The 22,326-nt window shown below is 41.3% G+C and overlaps 1 protein-coding gene across 1 annotated transcript in view; it reads left to right on the top strand.

Moving 5' to 3' along the window:
- Nucleotides 1-4,250: 4,250 nt before the first annotated feature.
- The window catches only part of LOC109920008 (NEDD4 family-interacting protein 2), a 47,414-nt gene continuing 29,338 nt past the window's right edge, over nt 4,251-22,326 (top strand). The window contains exon 1 of the mRNA XM_048597608.1: nt 4,251-4,574. Within this exon, the coding sequence (XP_048453565.1) occupies nt 4,548-4,574 (27 nt within the window). The 5' untranslated portion in view covers nt 4,251-4,547. The remainder of the gene's footprint in view (nt 4,575-22,326) is intronic.

The following is a 22,326-nucleotide window of genomic DNA, read 5'->3' as shown; positions in this document are numbered from 1 at the left end:
GGGAGTGGGGGAAGGGGAGAGGGAGAGGCGGAGTGTCAGATGGGGGTAGTCAGAGAAGGGAGATGAGAGTAGTGGGGTCAGGGGCTGGGGGAAAGGGAGAGGTGGATGGGTAGATGGGGATGGGAGGTAATGGGGGAAGGGGGAATGTGAGAGGCCAGAAAGGGGGAGGGTATAGGTGGGAAGGGGCAAAGGTGTGAGTGGGTAGGGAAGAAAGAGTGATGGGGAAGGGTAAAAGGGTAAGGGGAGGGGGAATGGGAGAGGGCAGTTGGGGATTGGATAGAGGAGAAATGGAAAGAGAGGGAAGCGGGGAGAGTGGAGGAAGAGGGTGGGGTAGAGGGAAGGAGGATGTGAGGAAGAGGATGGGAGTGTAGGAATGGGCAAGGAGAGGTGAGGGTAAAGATAGAGTGGGGATGGGAAAAGGGAAGGATGTGGATAGAGCAAAAGGGACTGAGGTAAAGGTATGGGGAGGAGGGTGAAAAGGGTTGGGGGTAAAAGATTTGGTTAGGGATAAAAGAGTGCGAGGGAGGAGGTGGTGTAAAAGGTGGGGAGTTGGCTGAGGGAAGAGGCAGTAAGGGTGAAAGGGAGGTGGGGTTCAAGAAAGTTGGGAGGTGGGTGGGAAGGGGTTGTCGACCGTCAAGGGGAAGTGGGGTGGATGAGAGGGAGAGGTGTGATGCTGGGAGAGAGGAAGGTGGTTGGAGAGGGGAGGGTTGGGGAAGCGGGGGAAAGGTTTGGGAAAAGGAGGAGGGAAAGGATGTCAGGAAAAGGACAGATTTAAAGGTACAAAGATGGATAAGATATCCAAGGACGTGCCATGGTGGGAAAGAGTAAGAATTTTACTGGTGACAGGACCAATAATAAATGTGAGATTGTGATGGTGCACATTGACAGCTGCAGTATTGGTGAATGGAGGGTCAAAGACACAGATTAATATAAAAAAGCAAAGTAAATTTTTTTATTGTTCTGAATCGCTATAAAACGCTTTTGTACTCAGTGTTATGTTTGTTTTTAGAATCAACCTTTCTATTTTTTTATTCCTCACTCAACAAAGTTCCCTTTTTTACTACAGTTTCCTCTTCTGAAGATCACAGTTTACAATGGAACAGTGCTGGAGATATGTGCAGACTCAAAGTCTTCACATGGCTAATTCTTTTTGATGTGCACATGTCATCAATTAAGTTACACCTTTTTGCACACAAGCCCAACACAAATAGAAGCACACTATAAGTGACTTCTTGCATATGATTGATGTTGCAAATTTTGCTCTCTTCCCAGCAAGTAGTAATTTACACTGGATAGCAATTCCACAGATGCTTCATTGGCACAATACCATTTCAAATTTCTGCTGTAGTGTGATGCTGAGCAATTTCAGCAGGATATTTAAATACAAGGCTGTAATTATGAAGCACTATTAACCATAACCCAACATGCGCATACGTGCACTTCCAACAGGCAGCATCGTACAGTAAAGAGCAGCACAAAGCTGGCTTCATTTTTGTCCTCTTTGCTCACTGCTACCAAGGGTTGTTATGGACTCTTCGCTTCTAGTACAAACGTTACTTACCCATGGATGAAATTTGCAACTCAGGAGAACACAAAGTAATACATTATAACTGAGCTAATTGACTTTGATCAGAGATAAGATCAGCTAACTAAGCACAGAGCAAGGTTTCATGATTGCAGATCTCCATGAGTAACATGATATATTTAGTTATAGAAACATAAAAACAGGAATAGGCCATTCAGACCCTTTGAGCTTGCTTAGATATTCTAGATCATGGCTAATCATCAACCTTTTCTGCTTTATGTGTGTACACCTGCTAATATATGTGGACTTTGCATTACAATCTCCTTTTTAAAATAGTTAATTGTTTTACAGGGCCAGATTTTCTTGGCATTGGCAGCAGTGCAGCAGAGTGAAACTGCTACCCAATATTTTGATCTGGTTTGTTACCCTAATCCATTTTCCTTCAGACTTCAGTGTGGAGGCCTTTCACCAAGCTTGCTGCAACAAGACAGAAACTTTTGTTTATGTTAGAGATGAGACCACGCCTGAAGCGCTGATCTTAAATTAAACATCTTGGGGCCCAGGTGTCTGAAAGCATAACTGCCAGTGGAATGAAGCAATTGTGAAAGGCAAAATATGCTAATGTCAGAGGAATGGCAAGTTTTCAAAAGGCTGTTGAAAGGATTAAAAAGAGAGGGTTACACAACAAAGTTACAATCTGGAATTGGAAACCACTGCAGGTCAGGGAATGAGTGAGATGTAGCATAGGAAAAGATACAAGAAGCATGGTTTAGTGATTTGAAGTTTTTTTTAAATGTACATGGATGGGAGACAGAACAAATTTATTGTGGAAGTTATTTTGCTCTTTGTGCTTCTAATTATTGCACTTGGTCTGTACTTGGTGCACATTGTATACAATTTTCCTGATTTTCCAGTTTTCCAACTTAATATATTGAGCCTTGTATGTCAGGGGAGAGTTTCTGCTCCAATCAATAAGAGATTGTTGAGTTGTTTCAGGTCTCTAGCAAGTCTTACTCACTGCTTTCTGAAGGCAATGTTTCATCCTGTAACTCTCTGTCAGGTAAAGCATTACCCATCCACAACAGTCACAGAAGTTGAGATATTTCTGGGACATATGCTTGTCACGGAGAGTAATATTTGGATTCCATTTGAAAATGCTGAGCAACCTCGATCCAATTGTTGGATGCACATATGAACCAAACACATGGTCTGCTTAGTGAAAACAACTGACGTTTATAAAGCACTAGTTACTAGCCAAACATCCCAAAGCACTTCGTAAGAGCGTGATCAGACAAGCCCCGAGTGTAATCAGTTGTAGCATGTGAACCTGAGTTAAAGATTGTGATTCCTAGTGAAGCAATGCCTTGATTTCAAAATTCTGTCCCTTGTTTTCAAAGTCCTTCGTGGCCTATTCCATTCCTACCTCTAATCTCCAGCAGTTTCTCCTTATCCTGCATTATATGTTGGACAGGCATTGTGATAAATTTAAAAATATTCTAAAGAAGTCACTTTGGACTTAAAATGTTAACTGTTTCAATCTACAGAGATGTTACCAGACCTGCTGAGTTTTTCCACCACTTTTGGTTCTTATTTCAGTTCTCTAGAATTTGCAATACCTTCAATAATAAAGTCAGAAGTCACCACACGGGTTATAGCCCAACAAATTTATTTGAAGTCACAAGGTTTAGGAGAGGAGCCCTTTCGTCAGGTGCACCTGTCGGAAGGGGCCGCGTTCCGAACGCTTGCGATTTCAAATGAACCTGTTGGACTATAACCTGGTGTCGTGTGACTTCTGACTTTATCCACCCCAGTCCAACTTCGGCACCTCCACATCATGGCTCCGTTCAACAACAAAGGTGTTGATGAAATAGAGCTTGTTGTCAGCATTCAGTGCAACCTATTATTAAGATGTTGAGGGTCACTCACGCAGAATGAGAATTAGGAGCGAGCTGAGGAATCATTCCTGAGGGATGTCAAAGCTTAGACTGGGAAGAGAAACCTTTGCAGATGTTTCTTTGGCTACAAGAGGATCGGTAAGAATTGAAAGTGGGAATTGTAGTCCCATTCGGATACGATAGAGAGGCATTGGGGCTAGATGTGATCTGTGTAAAAGCTCTGGACAACATGAGAGGTCATAGCCATTTCTGAGATCATTTCTGACTTTGTTAAAAGGCGTTTTAGCAATGAGGTGAGGGCTGAAGCCTAATGGAAGGAAGTTGTGGGAAAGTTGAGATAGACATGGACTTGGGGAGCGATAACATGTTGAAAGACTTCAAAGAAAGGAATGTTTAACTTTCCAGCTGCAGTGGGTGACCAAGCAGGAGACTGGGTGAACCCGAAAATAATCTTTCTGAAGGAGCCAGGAATCTGAACCGACATCACCCTTCAAAGAGAGAAAAAAAAGTTTCGTGGATCTTTCCATTCAGAACCAACGGCTAATCTATCGTTTGCAAATTTTTTCCTTTTTTAAGGATGTGGTTTAAGATGGATCAGATTTGTCGCTCTCTGGGGTAATCACTACCTAGGGGAGCAATGTTTCCAGCAGGGGAATTCCAAAGGAAATCGCTGACAACAGCAACATCTCTCAGTCACGGAACATATGCTGCACCGGCTGACGGGTTGGCGGAGAGGGGGCGTGGCCTGGGGGCTGAAGGGCGTGACCAGCGGTGAAGTGGGCGGGGAACCCTCGGGCACGCCCCTCCCCGGCTACAGGGGTGGACGAGAGACGTCACAAAGGACGGTGTCGGCTGATTTTGCGCAGGCGTAGAGCCGGGAGTCCGTTCGCTGGTGGATTTGTTTTTTTGTTCGTGCCCTCTTTGATCTGTGGGTTGTTGATTTTCGAATCGCCGGGGAGAGGGCTGGGGATGGTGCGTGTATAACAGAGACAGAGACGGAGAGAATAGATTAAGAAGAAAAGGAAGCAAGGTTATAGGAGGAGGGGGAGTTTGGGCGGTAGGAAAAGGAGCCCGAGCGCGACTAACGGGCGTGTGTAAGGCGGACGCCCAGGCAGCGAGAGACAGCAATGGAGGCCTGCAGCCGCTACCAAGTGGTGAGTTCAACGTCAAACAGACGCCCATGAAAAGTGACAGCGTAGACACACACGGTGGGGATGCTTCACTTCCACGCAGTGCGAGACAACGCACCAGAAACGCACGCCCCTGGATCGAAGGAGCCAATTCACCCCGTGCCATGTTTCAGCTTTGCTCTTCGATGCCGTGCCACCCCATCCCCGTGAAGGTTTAATTTAACGGTTCCCTACCCTCCTCTGTTCCCGGAATAGGATTGCAAGTCTTAATCGTGCTTCCTTCTAATTTTTCTCTTTTTTGAGAGGGCGGGGGCGAGGTCAGCCGCCCCCCCGCCCCCGCCGTCCATAACTGTAAATGCAAGAATTGCGCCAGTGTGTCCATAGTGTTTACATTTTGTTTTGTTTCAATGGTAGGATATTTTACAGTGTCCGTATGTGTTTTCCATCTCCGTCGGTGCCAATCCCACTGCACCGAGCACAAGTGACTGGCTGTCAGTGTGTGTTTTTGTGGAGGAGGAGATGCTACTGGTTGTGTGTGTTTTTAATGTGGCTCTTGAAATCCACCTCCAGACAGATGCAAGCTGCAGTTTGGCAGATGACAGGTGGTGCATGGGACTGGTACGCTGCACTGACGGATCAAGTTTTGTTGTCTTGTCAGATTTCTGCTGTGAAGACAAAATATCACGAGCTAACCTGTCACTAATATGAATTTCCTGTTTGTAGAGAAACTGCTGGAAAAGAATTGTAGATTTGTTTGTTTTACGAAGTTAACCATCTACTTTAAATAAAATAAAGTCATGTAAAAATAAATGTGATAAGCTTTTACATATACCCCCTTTAACTTAAGAGCTTGGTGACATTGTCGTAAAGGATCAGTTTTAACTAATGGCTCACTGTTGCTTCAACTGGAGAATTAATGGATTTTAAAATTATTTTATCTGGTGATCAATGAACTAGAATAATGTCATATTAATGGTGTTAATTGACATTGAAAATTAATATAACAGCTGAAATGAATTCCATATCATTCGTATCAGCAAAATTCAACTTAGTGTTTTAGTACGTAGTACCTTTTTCAGATGTGTTAGGAAGCAGCAGTAATTGTCATATTTATGAAATCTTCTTGATTGTGTGGTTGTTGAGCGCCTTCCCAAAACCATTCTGATCTATTTTCATTTGGTTCTAGTTTCCTTCTATATTTGTGATGATGGGCTATATCATTAGTTTATGAAAACACTCAAACACCTCAGTTATGGGGTTGACAGAAGTAGTTTCTTCATAGAGTGCATTTAATGGAAATAAATATTCCAAAGTACTCGTCAACATGCATAAGGAAATGGAATGCTGCACCTATTGGGGAAATATTGTCAGAATTATTAAAACCTTCTTGAAAAGACTGAAGGTTCTGAAGGGACGTGTGAGAAGTGAAGTGACGGAGCCTTTGGAAGGTATTTCAGAGAGTTGGACTGAGGTGACGTATTTTTCTTTTGTCAGTGATAAAGTACAAGGATTGGGAATTCACAGATGGCTTGGGTCAAAGGAACATTGTGATTAGGAAGGATATGGCTCATGAGATTGGCAGAATAGTAGAAGAAGAAGTAATTAAATGATTTTAGAAGAGAAATGGGTTTTAAATTTAAATGCTGGGAGCCATTGAGCGATAAGGATGAAGATGGTGAATGTGCAGGACTTATTGCAATTAAGATGCATGTGTGAAAGTATTGTACAAGTTAACGATTTTAAGGAGTGTCAGTGGGAGGCCAGTTAGCACGCTGTTGAATATAGAAATGTCAGAGCTGTTTGATGTTTTGGCAGGAGATGAGTAACTTTGTAGAAGTGAAATTAAGTGACCTTGCGGATTGAGGGAATGAGGAATCAAAATGAGCTGAGGGTTGAATAAACAACAATGATGTAGGTTGGAGAGAGATAGTAGGAACTGCAGTTGCTGGAGAATCTGAGATGACAAGGTGTAGAGCTGGATGAACACAGCAGGCCAAGCAGCATCATAGGAGCAGGAAAGCTGACATTTCGGGCCTAGACCCTTCATCAGAAAAATGATGTAGGTTGTTTGCTTGACTTGAGAGAATAGTTCAGGTAGAAGTGGAGTTGGTGACAAGCAAGGCTGTTTTTTGTTTGCAGACATCTTCCTGTCTGACTTCAGTGTGAAACTCATCTGGCATTTCTATTTATAGATACCTTTCTGCTTGAAAGTTGTTAATACTTACTTCTAGAAAAACCTGAAAACTAGCATAAAATCGTCTTAATTTTCCCAACATATTTTAGTGCCATTAATCACTGTTTTAAACTGAAAAATCACTACGTATCACATGTTTGCTTATTTACTCAAAGCTGTAGTTTAAACAAGTTCTTATCTGCTTGAACTTGCAACAGGTCAACCAAGAATCAGGGCTCTGTAAACTCTTGTCAAGAGATCTCTCGTTCTTTGCTAATACAGTGTGTTCACCTTGTAGTGTTGTATCAAATACAGCTTTTCCTTCAGTGCTGTCAAATACTAGACACAACCATTGAACCTTTTGTTAACTAAATTGTGTGCTCAAATAGAGAACCTGGATTACAAATCCAGATAACGGGAATTTTGTTTCAGTATTGGGTATTTCACTATTGGAAACTTGGCACGTTTCAACTTAATTCACTGATTATGCACTTCAGATTTGCAGATCAATTTGAGAATTGAGAAATGTAGCCAGTGCTTTTTCTGCATTCAGGAATTAGATCAGTTGCCCCTTTTTTGTAATGCCACAGTTGAGATTTAATAACCACTCACAGCCTAAACATTAGATCTTCATATTTGCAAGTACATTTGATTTGTTGAGATGGTTGGCTAGTATTTGTTTGCTCCTAAATGCAATGGCCCAGATTTTACAGTTGGAATGACAGTGGACGAATGACAGCAAAACAGATAGCATCATGATTTAATTTTCCTTAACTATCCATCTTTATCCAGTGACTGTTAATTTTATCCAGGATCGTCATTTGTTAAAAGTTTTACTGCCACCAATGTTGAACTGATTAGCCTGAAGTTGATGCATTAATCCTTGCACTTTGTCTTGAACAAGAATGTAGTGCTTGAAGTTCTTCAGTCCTCTAGCACCATGTGAGAAGTTTGAAGAATATGGGTTGCGCTTCTGTAATTTCCGCACTTCCCTCAGTATCTTTGGATGCATTCCATCCCCCCTAGTGATTTATCAACTTTAAGTGCAGCCAACCTTTCAGTGCTGATCGAAAAATAGATTGAGGAGGTATCTCACCAGCCTCCTGTTTTTCACTATTACTTTGACAGTACCTTCTTTGATAAAGGCAGGTACAAATCAGCCCTGGCTGTTGCCTCTCTGCCTAAATCCTCTAGTGGTCCTTCATCTCTTATTACCCTTGTATTATTTATGTCGATAGAAGACTTCGGGTTCCCCTTCGAATGCTGTCTCCTTGTTATCCCCTTGTCTCTTACTCATTTTTCATTTCCTTTGAGTTTTCTACATACAGATTGATTCTCATTTGTATAATTAAGATGACACCAATTAAATGCACATTTTCTTTTCATTTAATCTTATTCTTTATTGTTTTAGTCATACATAGCTTTTGTTGTCCTACTTTTCCTCCCAGAAATATGTCTTGATTGTACTTGCAGCATCTTCTTAAGATAGCACATTGTTCACAAGAATTTTGACTGCACTCTTTTTGATTTCAATTTACTTTGGCTGGATCTGTTTTTAACTCCACTGAAATTATGTTCTCCAATATCTGTTTTGACTGTGGATTGCTCATGTCCTTTTATGTGGCTAAGCAGAAACTTGTGATATCATGATTGCTGTTCCTTGGATGTTCCCTTACAGACATTTATTTGATTCATTCTCCCAATTTTTGGAGTTAGAAATACCTGTGCTGAACAAGTATAGATTACGCCAAAGAAATAGATTAGACAACAATGAGGCTACTACCCATAAATTCTTGGATTGATATGATTTCATATTTCAGTATTGGTTATACAGTGCAACCAAATATGTTTTGAATAATGTATTGGTCAGTAAAGTCTCTGCCTTAACAAATTTCTTCAGGTTTGTATTTTCTTCGTATGAATAGATTTGGTCTCTACTGTGGCCAACACTCAGCTCAGTGGTAAAAAATTGTGGGCTCATGTCATTGTAACTACAGGCATGTCAGTTTACCATCCTCCTGGGTAAGGTTTTAGAAGCAATAATTGAAATGAAAGAAAAAGATCATTAATCCCAGGACTTCCAACAGCAACCCCAGTTGCTAAAGGTGGTGGAGATAGCAGAGGGCTTTGCTATAATCTTCTGATTTTACCAAGACGTGGAAGGTTGCCAGAGGTTTAGAGATTGGCATTTGTGACACCCTTACTTAATGTGGGATTAGCAGGGGAGGCAATGGCCTAGTGGTATTTTCGCTAGAGTATTAATCCAGCAATCTAGGTCATGTTCTGCAGATCCAGGTTCAAATCACGCAATGGCGGATGTTCAGTTTGAATTCAAAAAAAAATCTGGGCTTCAGACCATGAAACTGTTGCTGATTGTTGGAAAAACCCATCTGATTCACTCATGCCCTTTAAGGAAGGAAATCTGCCATCTTTATCTGGTCTGGCCTACATGTGCCTCCCAACCTACAGCAATGTGTTTGACTTTCAACTGCCATTTAGGGATGGACAATAAATACTGCCCTGGCCAGTAATGTGCATGTCCCATGATTTGAGCAAAAAAATATGTAAGGATAGCCCGAACAACTGCAGACTTCCTAGTTGATTATCACCAGTGAAAGCAGAAATCAGGGAATTGGGGGTAAAGGTCGACAGGCATTTGGAAATGCTTGAGTTAATTCAGGATAGCTATTGCGGATTTGTAAATGTCACATTGTGTTTGACTAATGTTTTTGATGGAGGAACACAAAAGATTGAAGAAAATGCATTGGATGTTTATATGGGTTTTAAGAAAGCCTTCGTCAAAGTCAAGGACTGGTTAATAAAATTGTGACTCTGAATGAGTAGAAAGACGAATGGCAGCTTCGATTTGAAGTAAAAGGACAAAGACAGAAAACAGCACATTGTGATAAATGGTTGTTTTTCAGACTGGAAGATAGTATACAGTATTGTTGTTCCCTGAGGGTCATTGCTAAGACCATTAGTTATTGATATGAATTATGGTTTGAATACAGAATAAAGTTTTGAATTTTACAAGTAAATGTGACTGATATATGAGGGGAAATATGAGTTGACTGCAAGAGGGCATAAAAAGATTAGCGGAATGGGAAAGCAAGTGGTAGAAAGAAATTGAGAAAGAAGTGTGAGATGATGTATTTTGGCAGAAGGAATAGGGCGAAGCAATATAGATTAAATGGCATAGTTCCAATGTGTACAGGAACCTAAAGGTAAAGTCACTGTAGTTCTACTGGACGATAGGACTGCTCTGTCATTAGAGAGATGACCGGTGGTGGTTCAACCCAACTCTCACCACGCCTCAAGCAAGGGGAGAGGTTGAGAAAATGCGTTCATCGTAACCTTAGCCACTGTGGCAGCGAGCAGAACACCACCAACATTGTTGCATCATAAACCAACCATCCAGCCAACTGAGCCGATGGACCCTTCCTTCTAGAGATTCATGTGCAAAAGTCTTTGAAACTTACAGGACATGTTGAGCAAACATTGTTCAAAGCATATTAGATCTTATGAAACCTAAGTTGTGATATTGAATACAAAAATGGGGAAGTTAGGCTGAGCTGTATAAATCTCTGGTTGGACTAAAGTATTGTGTCCAGATCTGGTCACTATGCAAGTACATGAGAAGGTGCAGAGCAGATTTATCTGAATAGATCTCCCAGACAAAGGATTTTAGCTAAGAAGATATATTGGTGAAGCTGAGTTTGTTCTCATTAGAGATAAGGAGATTGAAGAGAGATTTGATAGATTATGCGGTTTGGTTAAGTCAGTTGGCTGGATGGTTAGTTTGCAATGCAGACTGACAAGTTCATTTTCTGCATCAGCTGAGTTTCCCACAAAGGTGCCATCTTCTCAACCTGCTAGCCTTTGAGATAAACTATTGACCTGAGGTCGACTGTGCCCTTGGGTGTATGTATAAGATCCCTTTACGCTGTTTTGAAGAGCAAGGAAGTTAGCCCAATATCCTGCAAAGAATCATCCCTTGACCAATATGAGAAAAAACAGATTAATAGTGGTTATCATGTTACTGCTTTGTGGCAGCTCGCCACGTAGAAATAGGTTGCTACTTCTCTTGAATTAAAATTGACTAGGTTTCCAAAGGCTATCTATAAAGTACTTTGGGGCATTGAGGTCATTATAAGATCTTACATAAGCGCCCATCTAACGTTTAATTTTCAGAGAGTAGGACTTGGGTGGGGGAGAAAAAAAGGGTGTCATCTTTGAACAACCCCAAGCTGGAAGTTCCTCTTCCGAACTATTTTTAAGGCCTGCTGGAAAATGTGGGCATGTCTGTGGTATTTTCCACTGGATGTGTTCATGGATATTAGTGAACTGGAAGTGGTGTACTTGCTGAGGGACAGTGACAAAGAAATTCCCATGTACTTCTCGGATTCTAGCTGAGAAATAGCTGTATCCTATTGAAACTTTCTTTGAGAAAGAGTTAATAAGCAGTACCGTAGAGAGTATGGTAAGCAGGAAGCCAGGTAACATTAAATAAGTACAGAAATTGAGACTTTAAAATGTTTGGTTTGAAAATTTGCAACATTATGTGCACTATTTAAATAGTAGTGATCAGACTATTGATTTTTTTTTAATGAAACATAGATGACAATCAAATTTTTGAAACGCAAGTTTCTTTTTTTATTGTGAGCATCAAAATCTTTCTAAATTAACAATTGGACATTTGAAGATCTGTACTGTTGTGCCTGATGGTAAATGTCTATCTCAATAATATTAGATTAAATGTCTTTTGTCTATATCTATTTCCTGTTAAGAAAAAATACCTACTTTCCATTTTAAAGCTTTTCTCCAGCCTGGTTTCTTATTTCTACATTAATAATATTAACTGCATTTGTAAATTTGTCTTATTTTAATTACGCTAATTGGCATTTGTACCAACACTTTTCTACTTCTTAGAAGAACCGTAGGTAGTGTACATTTTGAAATAATGGCTGAATTATGTCTTTGTGATCTGTTCAGCTGTTCTACATTCTGCCATCCCATTTCATCTGAAAACTATATTCAGGAATTGATCCAGTGTTCCCCTTTTGATGTATTGATTATGAGCAAATCTGCGGATTTTACATAGTATAATCTGGACAAATGCGAGGTGATAAATTTTGGAAGATTAAATTCAGGTGCGAATTATACAATAAATGGCAGAACTCTTAGGAGCATTGTCATATAGAAGGATCTGGGTGTACAGGCCAATAGATCCCTGAAAGTGGCAACAAAGGTAGATAAAGTGATCAAGAAGGCATACAGCACACTTGCCTTCATTGGCAGGGTCATTGAATACATAATTGGTAAGTTTTATGTTACAGCTGTATGAAACTTTAGTTAGGCCACATTGCATGCAGTTCTGGTCTCCATACTACCAGAAGGACATGGATTCTTTGGAGAGGGTACAGTGAAGGTTGACCAGGATGTTGCCTGGTCTGGAGGGTTTTGGGTATGAGGAGAGGTTGGATAAGTTCGGATTGTTTTCACTGGAAAGACCGAGCCTGAGAGGGTTACCTGACAGAGGTCTACAAAATTTAAGAGGCATAGGGTGGACAGGTCAACTACAAGCAGGTGTATGTTCAAGGTGAGAGGGGAAAAGTTGAGGGGAGAAGTGCAGAGAAGACTTCAATACTGAGGGTAGTGGGTGCCTGGTAATGCACTGTCAGTGGAGGTGGTGGAAGCAGGCACATTAGCAACTTTTAAGGCATATCTAGATAGACACATGAATGGGAGGTGAACAGAGAGAAAGAAACTTCATATGGGCGATAAGTAGCAGGTCTAAATAAGGATTAGGAATCAGTGCAGGCTTGGTGGGCTGAAAGTTCTGTTCTTGTGCTGAATTATTCTTTGCTCTTTCTTTCTTTACACTGCTTAGAGTCATAGAGATAAACAGCACTGAAACAGACCCTTTGGTCCAACTCATCCATGTCGACCACATATCCTGAATTAGTCTAGTCTGATTTGCCAGCATTTGGCCCATATCCCTCTAAACCTTTCCTATTCATGTACCTATCCAGTGCCTTTTAAATATTGGTATTGTACCAGCATCTACCACTTCCTTTGGCAGCTCATTCCGTACACGTATGTGAAAAAGTTGCCCTTTTAAGTCCCTTTTAAATCTTTCCCCTCTCACCTGAAACCTTTGCTGTCTGGTTTTGGACCTTGGCTATTCACCCTATGCGTGCCTGATGTGATTTTATGAACTCCTGTATGGTCAACCCTGAGCCTCACCCTATTCAACCTCTCCCTATAGCTCAAACACTCCAATCCTGGCGACATCCTTGTGAATCATTTCTGAACCCTTTCAAGTTTCACAACTTCCTTCCTATAGCAGGGAGACCCAAATTGAATGCAGTATTCCAAAAGTGGCAGAACCAATGTCCTGTACAGCTGCAACATGACCTCCCAACTTTTATCCTCACTGCACTGACCAATAAAGGCATGTGTACCAAATGCCGCCTTCACTACCTTGTATACCTGCAACTCCTCAAGGAATTATGAACCTGCAGTCCAAGATCTCTTTGTTCGGTGTCGTTCCCAAGGACTCACTTGCTAGAAAAAAGATTTCCTGGATTGTTCAGCAAATTCAATCAATCTAGTCTGTGTTAACTGAGTCTTCAACAGCAGTCTAGAATAAATTATCATTATGTCTATCTGGTTTCCAGTTATATGCTGAAAATAAAGTGAGAAACTGACAAACAGCCTGTGCAGAAAACAGTACCATTTGTTTTACTAGGAAATTGATACAGATTGAAAGTTTGGATCAAAGAGGTCATGTCCAATCATCTTCACCTTAATCAAAAATAAACAGTACCAAATATTACACCACATATAAAACAATTGTTTTATGTGAATTCAAATATGTCAAATCCGTAATTTCAAATTATTTTCGTACTTTCAGGGGGTCGGTTAGCTCAGTTCACTGGGGTGGCTAGTTAGCAATGCAGAGTGACATTGACAGCAAGTGTTCAATTCCTGCAGTGAAAGTCCTGCCTTCTCAACCTTGCCCTTACCTGAGGCATGGTGACCCTAAGGATAAGCTCACTGTCAGTTGTCTCTCTGTCTGAGAGAGCAGCCCTGTGGTCCTCTGGATCTATGGTGACTTTACCTTTTTGTTTGTACGTACTTTTGGGCAAGTGAATGTTATGCTACAAACTGTACAACGCATGACTCCTAAAGTTTTAATATCATTTTTTTTTTCAAGCTTGCATTTTGGAAATTCGTGTTTTGTATGATAAATCAATGTTTAAAACAAATTTGATTCCAAATTACTGATAATCTTGAATGCATTTCATCTTGTATATCATTAATAAAACAGAGAGATGTGTATCTATGAATTGTATCTTCCAGAAGATGTATAATAAATTTCCACAATGAGTGAGCGAAATTGAGAGCACTTGGAACTTGATCTGCAAGGATAAATAGTAAGTTGCATATCCAAGTCTGCAGATGTCATTAAATTAGGAGTGACAGTGGATAGTACATATGGGAGCAGGCAGTTGTAGAGGCCATTTGCAAATTGAAAATGGGGAAAACTATGGCAGATGGAGTTCAACTTTGGCAAATGTGAAGTTTGTTCACTTTGGATTTACAAAGCACAAAATATTATCTAAATTGTAAGAAGCTAGATACTACAGAGCAGCAAAGACTTTTGGAATTTTAATTATAGAAGTGATTTGAAGCTGGTGGTCATGTATGATAAAGGAGAAGGTTGACTATTATCTCAACCAGTCTGAAGATGATGGTGAGGCAGTCGTTCAGAGTCTGACCAAGTCAGACTCCACATTTATAAAGTAGCAGGACATATTGACCTTTGGAGAAAGTGCAATTCGGATTTACCAGGATGGTATTAGGTAGAAGTTAAATTCTAAGGATAATTACGTAAATTTGTTCCCTTGATTCTGGAAGATTAAATGATGACCTGATCAAGATGTTAAAAGTATTTGATAGATTAAATGCAGAGAAACCATACCTATGGAATCAAGAAAAGCAAGGTATAATTTTAAAATTATAGCTGGGCCATTTGGGAATGAAATCGGGATGCTTTTTTTTTTACACTGTTCAGTACAAAAGGGAAATTAGCTCCCAAAAGGTGGGAGTTGCTGGACATATTCCAAACTAGGGCATTTATTTGGGAGCTGTGTCATACCTTAGAGGAAAGCTGAGTAAATAGAATTGGGGTTCAAATCAGTCATGATCTAGTTCATCAGCAGAGCAAGCTCGATGGGAACAGGAGTAAATGATTCAGTCCAATGACCCTCCTATTCCATTTTTTCCATGTTATTTATGCATCTGGTGCTGAATTGGCAATCTTAAATTTTGTTTTTGCTAATTATATGCAAATGAGAACACACCTAAATGCAGGAATTAAATAGGTGTTTCATAGATCCCATTTCCAAGTAAATTATTTGAAGTGCAATGAAGGAACAATTCTTAATTTAACACAACAGAGATGTGTAAACCCCTTGGTTTATTTTCACGCATTTGACGTAAAAATAGCAAAACATTACACTTGAGATTAAGGTTCAGTTAAGCGTGAATTACACTTGTACTCTGGTTAAATGTCATCGTTTGGTTTGCCGTTCTGATTAGTCATCTTACTTGGCATTTCATCATGCTTACGTTTGCAACGATGAAGTCTCTACTCTCAAGCTACAGTAGTTTAATGAGTATGCTGATGGTCTGACCGAAAGTGGAAAGACAAAATGTTTCTCTCAATTTTTAGAATTTGGATGTTTAGAAACAACATGATAGTTATGCTTTATAACAAAGGTTTTGGACAAAAAGGATAATACAGACTCTTTTCTATCAATACTTGAGTTTTGACTTTTTCATTTGATTGTAAATGATCACCAGATTTTGGTGCTCCTCAAACTTGCTTGTCTAAATGCATCATTCTTCTGAAATGTTATTGCATTTCCATTTAAAATGTTTTCTGGGTAGGCAGTTTCTCCTCCTTTGTAGTTCTACCCATGGCCACCGATCTCATCCCTTTATCTCCTCGTGGTAAAACGTACTTTTTAAAAATTTTGTTCACTAAGTTAAGTGTTGCTACATTGTTTATAGTGGAATAGTTTATATAGGAGTTCCTTTTGAATTTTGGTTTATCATCTGTAGCTGGGGATTTGAAATGGTCCAGTGTATTGTTAGTGGCTTGTGTGTTGCATAGTTTAGAGTAGCAGAATATGTTGAAATGTTAAACTTACCTGTGGTATGTTTAAATTCATAGCTCAACTTCTTTCTGTTTTTGGGAGGAACTGGAGGAAATTCTTTTAAAGTGAGGAATGGACACTGTCACCAAAGGCATAGAATGTTTTGGCTTTCTACACTGGCATGATTGATATATCACAATTTGCAGTTTATTGTGCAAAACAAACCGATCTTAATTTATCTTCAGCCTTACAGGAAGTGGTTTTTGCAACAGTTATTGGACAACTCCAGAATATTCTAGAACGAGCCCTGCTGTACTTAAAATCTATTTTAGTGAGTCCTTGTCATTGTGTGTAGACACTATGGTACCACTTCTCACATGTAATTATTACATTATGATTGAACAGTGCTATCATATAAATGAAAAATGGATTTTTTTAAAAAAAGCTGTAATTTGAACCTTCTCCAGGCGAGGGACAAGGACATCTAGATCTGAATCAGCGTCAGCAGAAAAGTAGCATTGTAAAGATTTTGCTAGATTCATTATTTAGACTATCTTGGTGCTCAGTTTTTGCTTGTTTAAAAGCAGTCTTTGTTGAAGTGTATATGTGTTGTCAACATTGTTGCTAGATTAAGAACAAAGTCAACCACATTCATTTGTTTAATTGTTGATAAAGCAACGTTCTCAGGCAAATATGTACAGTAAATGAGAATAAGAGCTGTATTAAACTACATTTCTGCCTTTAATAAGCTCTGAATATCTATGTATGTATGAAACATTGTTTCCATTATGTGGCATTTTGTTGGACTTGCCCTCTTTTTCAGTGTGACGATGAGTTACTGGTTTTAAACATTTCAAAGAGTGTTATTGGGCCTTTTAATAAAGCTAGACTTTAGTGCTTACAACACAGCTTTATCTGCTGTGGATTTTTCAGTTCACAGCTATGTAGAACAGCTTGCTAAACTGCTCAAAATCCCAAAAGATAAAATTAAGGCAACTTCCTGCTTCACTCACCAACTTAAAGGGCTTCCAGAGAACATCTAGAAAGACACGGCCGGTTGTTCACGGTCACTGGGTCAACATCCTGGAACTTCCTTTTGGATTGTTTTGTATCTATACGCATCAATTTGTTATACTGTTCTTGACACTTGCTCTCTTACTACTATCCATCCTGTTAGTTGGTCATTCCATTTCTTGTCCATGAATTCTTATAACTTTGAAGTCAACATAGAGGAAATCAACCCTGAATTTTGAAATTTCCAATTTCTAGTCTATGCTTTATTTTCGCTTCAATTCCTTCCATAGACTGTCTGTATAAGTCTTTTTGTTACTTCATTAATTCTTAACTCCAGTACTTACTTTCTCCTTGAAGCATACATCCAAGCTGTGAGTGAAACGTTTAAATTAAAGTAAGAAATCACATTTAAGAGAACAACAATTTACATTATATGAGAAACAGGATGCTGATTAGTTGGTTGGCAGACTCTGGACAGGGCATTGGCATGGGAATGTACCAGGGAACAGTGATATCCATATTTTGTTGAACTGAAAGAGCACAATGAATGACCAAAATTCCATTTTTTCTGTTATCTGGACCCTGTGTATGAATACATGTAGCTTCAAGCAAATGCATATGAGCCATATAGGAAACCCAGTTTGTTATCTTCAATGAGTTGTTTTTGTCACTGTTGGCACGCTCTGGATTCTTCATTAAATGTGATATAATTGCAGAATCACTATTAACCTTGGATGCTGTTTTAAAAAAAAACATGGGCTGGTTTCATATGCTTCATATTCAGACTATTGCGACTACCCGAAGAGTTGTGCTTTTTGATACAATCCACCAGACATGGCTCACATATGGTATCTCTGACATAAAAACTCATAGACCTCATTTGTGTGGTAGGTAGAACATCTGTTTGACTTGACAGCAGTATCCTGTTCATGGAAAATACATAGCAGCGGCATGAAAGAATCACCTTCCCTTGTTTTCAAATTTTTGTGACGTTGCACTTACCAGAGTAAATTAAGGTAGACTGATCATCTTGCAGGGCCTAAAGTGCAGATGTTTAGGCAGTCTGGTTGGTGATTTATGCAGCCTAGATTTCAATAAGAATCCTTCAGGCACTAACTTCGATGTTGGAGACTTGAACCTGATGATCTATAATGAACTAGACAGTTACCCTATTCTCCTGGTATTTTTGGTCAGGCCTAAACTCTAACCCTCCCTACATCCCTGACTGTTCAACCTTCCCACTCCCATCCCACCACCACAAACTCATAGCAGCAAATAAAAGTCTTTAAATATTTGAAATAGTTTGGAATACAAGTCCCAACAAACTTAAAAATCTTACTGAAATGCTGCAGGCATGTTGGTCTTGAATGGAGTTACTTGAGTTAGTAACATTCAAAGGAGGCATGTACTTATACCTTATCCTCAACAGTCCTGCTTATGGAATACTGAAAAAAATGCCTTGCTTCAAGACAGGAAGTTCTGGTTGGAAAGTCAAAAGGGAAATACATTTTTCTTTGAGGTCAGAGGCAACTGTCATGTCATTTAACACAGTGCGGAGCTGGAGGAAGACAAGAGGCCAGGCAGCATCAGAGGAGCAGGAAAACTGACATTTTGGGTCAGGACCTGTAAAGGGTCCCGACCTAAAACGTCAGCTTTCCTGCTCCTCTGATGCTGCCTGGCCTGCTGTGCTCCTCCAGCTTCACACTGCATTACCTCAGACTCCAGCATCGGCCGTTCTTACTATCTCTGCCATGTCATTTAGCTGATTGGTTCGGATCTTTCAATGTTATCCAATATAGGACGGGATACAGCCATTTCCGGGAGAAAGCTGTCAATTAAGTTCTCTCGACTGAACTTTCCTGAGCTTTTAAATAGATTATGTATTGATTTTTGGACTGTACGTTTTAGTGTGTTGTGTTCATATTTTTCTACTTTACAGCTTTAGTACAAACGGGCATGTTAGATACATGAGTAAGCAACTTGGCCCTGCTCCGCCATTTGATCAGAATGTGGCTTATTACGGCCTCAACATTACTTTTCTGTCTGCATCTGTTAACCTTTGATTGCTTTGTCAATCAAGAATCCAGCATTAAAAATCCTGAGTCACTCTGCCTCAACTGCTGTTGGGTGAAGAGACTTTCAAAGACTTGTAACCCTGTGAGGAAAAAAAAACTTCCCCCTCCTCTGTCTTAAATGGGAGACGCGTTGTGGTGAGCGCTATTTCTAGTTTCCTCCATAAGGAGAAATTTCCCTATCTACCTGCTGCAGAATCTTATGTTTAAATAAGATTATCTCTCATTGTTCTAAAATTGAATGGTTGCAAACTCAACCTGTCTAACCTTGCCTCCCAAGATAAACTTTTCATTCTCGTAATCAGTTGAGTGAACCTTTTCTGAACAGTTGTTAATATCATTATGTCCTTTCTTAAGTAGATTCAAACTGTACACCATGGTCTTACCAATGCCCCTGATAACTTGAGCAAAATTTCACTACTTTAATGTTCTGTTTCCTTCTCATTAAACACTATATTCCATTTGTTTTTCTGATCATTTGCCGTATCAGCATACTAATTTGTTGTAAATCATACAAAAATAAACCTAACTTCTCCTGTACCACATAATTCTGAAATCTTTCCATTCATGTTTTCACAAATTGTACTTCATCTTGCAAATGTTTGCCCACTCACTTAACCTGTCTGTATCCCTTTGCTGACTCCTTATATACTCTGTAATTTAATTTTCTACCTGATCTTGGTATCATCGACAAATTTAGCACCATTCAGTTGGTCTATTCGTTCACGTAATTGCTATCAATTGTAAATGGTTAAGGCCCCAGTCCTGATCCCTGTGACAGAGTGCTCGTTACAGCTTGCCAACCCAAAATTAACACATTAATCTCAACTCTCAGCTTCCAATTATCTAGCCAATCCTCTACTCATGATGATGTTACCCCCTACACCATGAGCACTCAGTTCATGTACCTTAGGGTGTGCCCCTTTATTAAATGTCTTGTTGGAAATCCACGTACACCACATCTACAGGTCCTCCTTTATCCATGTTGCTTGTTCCTTTCGCAGAGGATGCTAATGAATTACTTGAACACAATTTCTCATACATTGGATAAATTCCCATGTTGACTCCACCTGATTGCATTAAGATTTTCTAAAAGCCCATCTATAACCACCTCAAGAATAGATTTCTTCCATTTAACAATGACAATTGTTAGCTAATTGATCTGGTAACTCCCTGTTTTTTTATTACCTTTTTTTTTTGAACAAAACAATTATATTCACTATTTTCTCATATCAATGGAAGCTTTCCAGAATCTAGGAAATGTTGAAAAATTAAAGCCAGTGCATCTACTATCACCCCCTCCTCCTGGACACCACCCCAAGACCTCCTACCCTCCCTTGACCTCTTCATCTCCAACTGCTGTCGAGACATCAATCGCCTCAACCTCTCCACCCCTCTCACCCACTCCAACCTCTCCCCCGCAGAACGTGCAGCCCTCTGCTCCAATCCCAACCTCACCATAAAACCCGCGGACAAGGGAGGTGCAGTTGTAGTATGGCGCACTGACCGCGACATCGCTGAGGCCAGACGCCAACTCTCTGACACCTCCTCCTACCACCCCCTTGATCATGACCCCACCCCCGAGCACCAAACCATCATCTCCCAAACCATCCACAACCTCATCACCTCAGGTGACCTCCCACCCACGGCCTCCAACCTCATTGTTCCCCAACCCCGCACCACCCGCTTCTATCTCCTCCCCAAAATCCACAAACCTGAATGCCCTGGTCGACCCATTGTCTCCGCCTGCTCCTGCCCCACCGAACTTATCTCCAACTATCTGGACTCCGTTTTCTTCCCCTTGGTCCAGGAACTCCCTACCTAAGTCCGTGACACCTCCTCCAGAACTTCCAATTCCCTGGTCCCCAACACCTCATCTTTACCATGGACGTTCAGTCCCTATACACCTGCGTTCCCCATACAGATGGCCTAAAGGCCCTCCGCTTCTTCCTGTCCCGCAGGCCCGACCAGTCCCCCCTCCACTGACACCCTCATCCGCTTAGCCGAACTCGTCCTCACCCTCAACAACTTCTCTTTCAATTCCTCCCACTTCCTACAGACGAAGGGGGTGGCCATGGGTACCTGCATGGGCCCAAGCTACGCCTGCCTCTTTGTACGTTACGTGGAACAATCCCTCTTCCGTACCTACACTGGCCCTAAACCCTACCTCTTCCTCCATTACATTGATGACTGTATCGGCACCGCCTCGTGCTCCCACGAGGAGCTCGAACAGTTCATCCACTTCATCAACACCTTCCACCCCAACCTTAAGTTTACCTGGACCATCTCTAATACCTCTCTCTCTCCTTCCTGGACCTCTCTGTCTCCATCTCGGGCAACCACCTAGAAACCAATATCCATTTCAAGCCCACCGACTCCCACAGCTACCTAGAGTACACTTCCTTCCACCCACCTTCCTGCAAAAATGCCATCCCCTATTCCCAATTCCTTCACCTCCATCGCATCTGCTCCCAGGATGAGGCGTCCCGTACATCTCAGTTGTCCTCGTTTTTCGAGGACCGCAACTTCCCCCCCTCAGTGGTCGAGAACTCCCTCAACCATGTCTCCCACATTTCCCGCAACTCATCCCTCGCACCCCGTCCCCGCAATAGCAACCAAAAAAGAATCCCCCTCGTCCTCACGTAGCACCCCACCAACCTCCGGATCCAACGCATCATCCTCCGACACTTCGGCCATCTGCAATCGGACCCCACCACCAAAGACATCTTTCCCTCCCCACCCTTATCTGCTTTCCGGAGGGACCACTCTCTCCGTGACTCCCTTGTCCGCTCCACACTCCCCTCCAGCCCCACCACACCCGGCACTTTTCCCTGCAACCGCAGGAAGTGCTACACCTGCCCCCATACCTCTTCCCTCACCCCCATCCCAGGCCCCAAGAAGACTTTCCACATCAAGCAGATGTTCATCTGCACATCTGCCAATGTGGTATACTGCATCCGCTGTACCCGTTGTGGCCTCCTCTACATCGGGGAAACCAAGCGGAGGCTCAGGGACTGCTTTGCAGAACACCTACGCTCGGTTCGCAATAAACAACTGCACCTCCCAGTCGCGAACCATTTCAACTCCCCCTCCCGTTCCTCAGACGACATGTCCATCCTGGGCCTCCTGCAGTGCCACAACGATGCCACCCGAAGGTTGCAGGAACAGCACCTCATATTCCGCTTGGGAACCCTGCAGCCCAATGGTATCAATGTGGATTTCACAAGTTTCAAAATCTCCCCTCCCCCTACCACATCCCAAAACCAGTCCAGCTCGTCCTGCCTCCCTAACCTGTTCTTCCTCCCACCTATCCCCTCCTCCCACCTCAAGCCGCACCCCCATCTCCTACC

Source organism: Rhincodon typus, chromosome 6, assembly GCF_021869965.1.
Source record: "Rhincodon typus isolate 14 chromosome 6, sRhiTyp1.1, whole genome shotgun sequence".
NCBI lineage: Eukaryota > Metazoa > Chordata > Chondrichthyes > Orectolobiformes > Rhincodontidae > Rhincodon > Rhincodon typus.
Note: the sequence above shows the minus strand (reverse complement) of the source record. Positions and strands in the feature narration are given on the sequence as shown.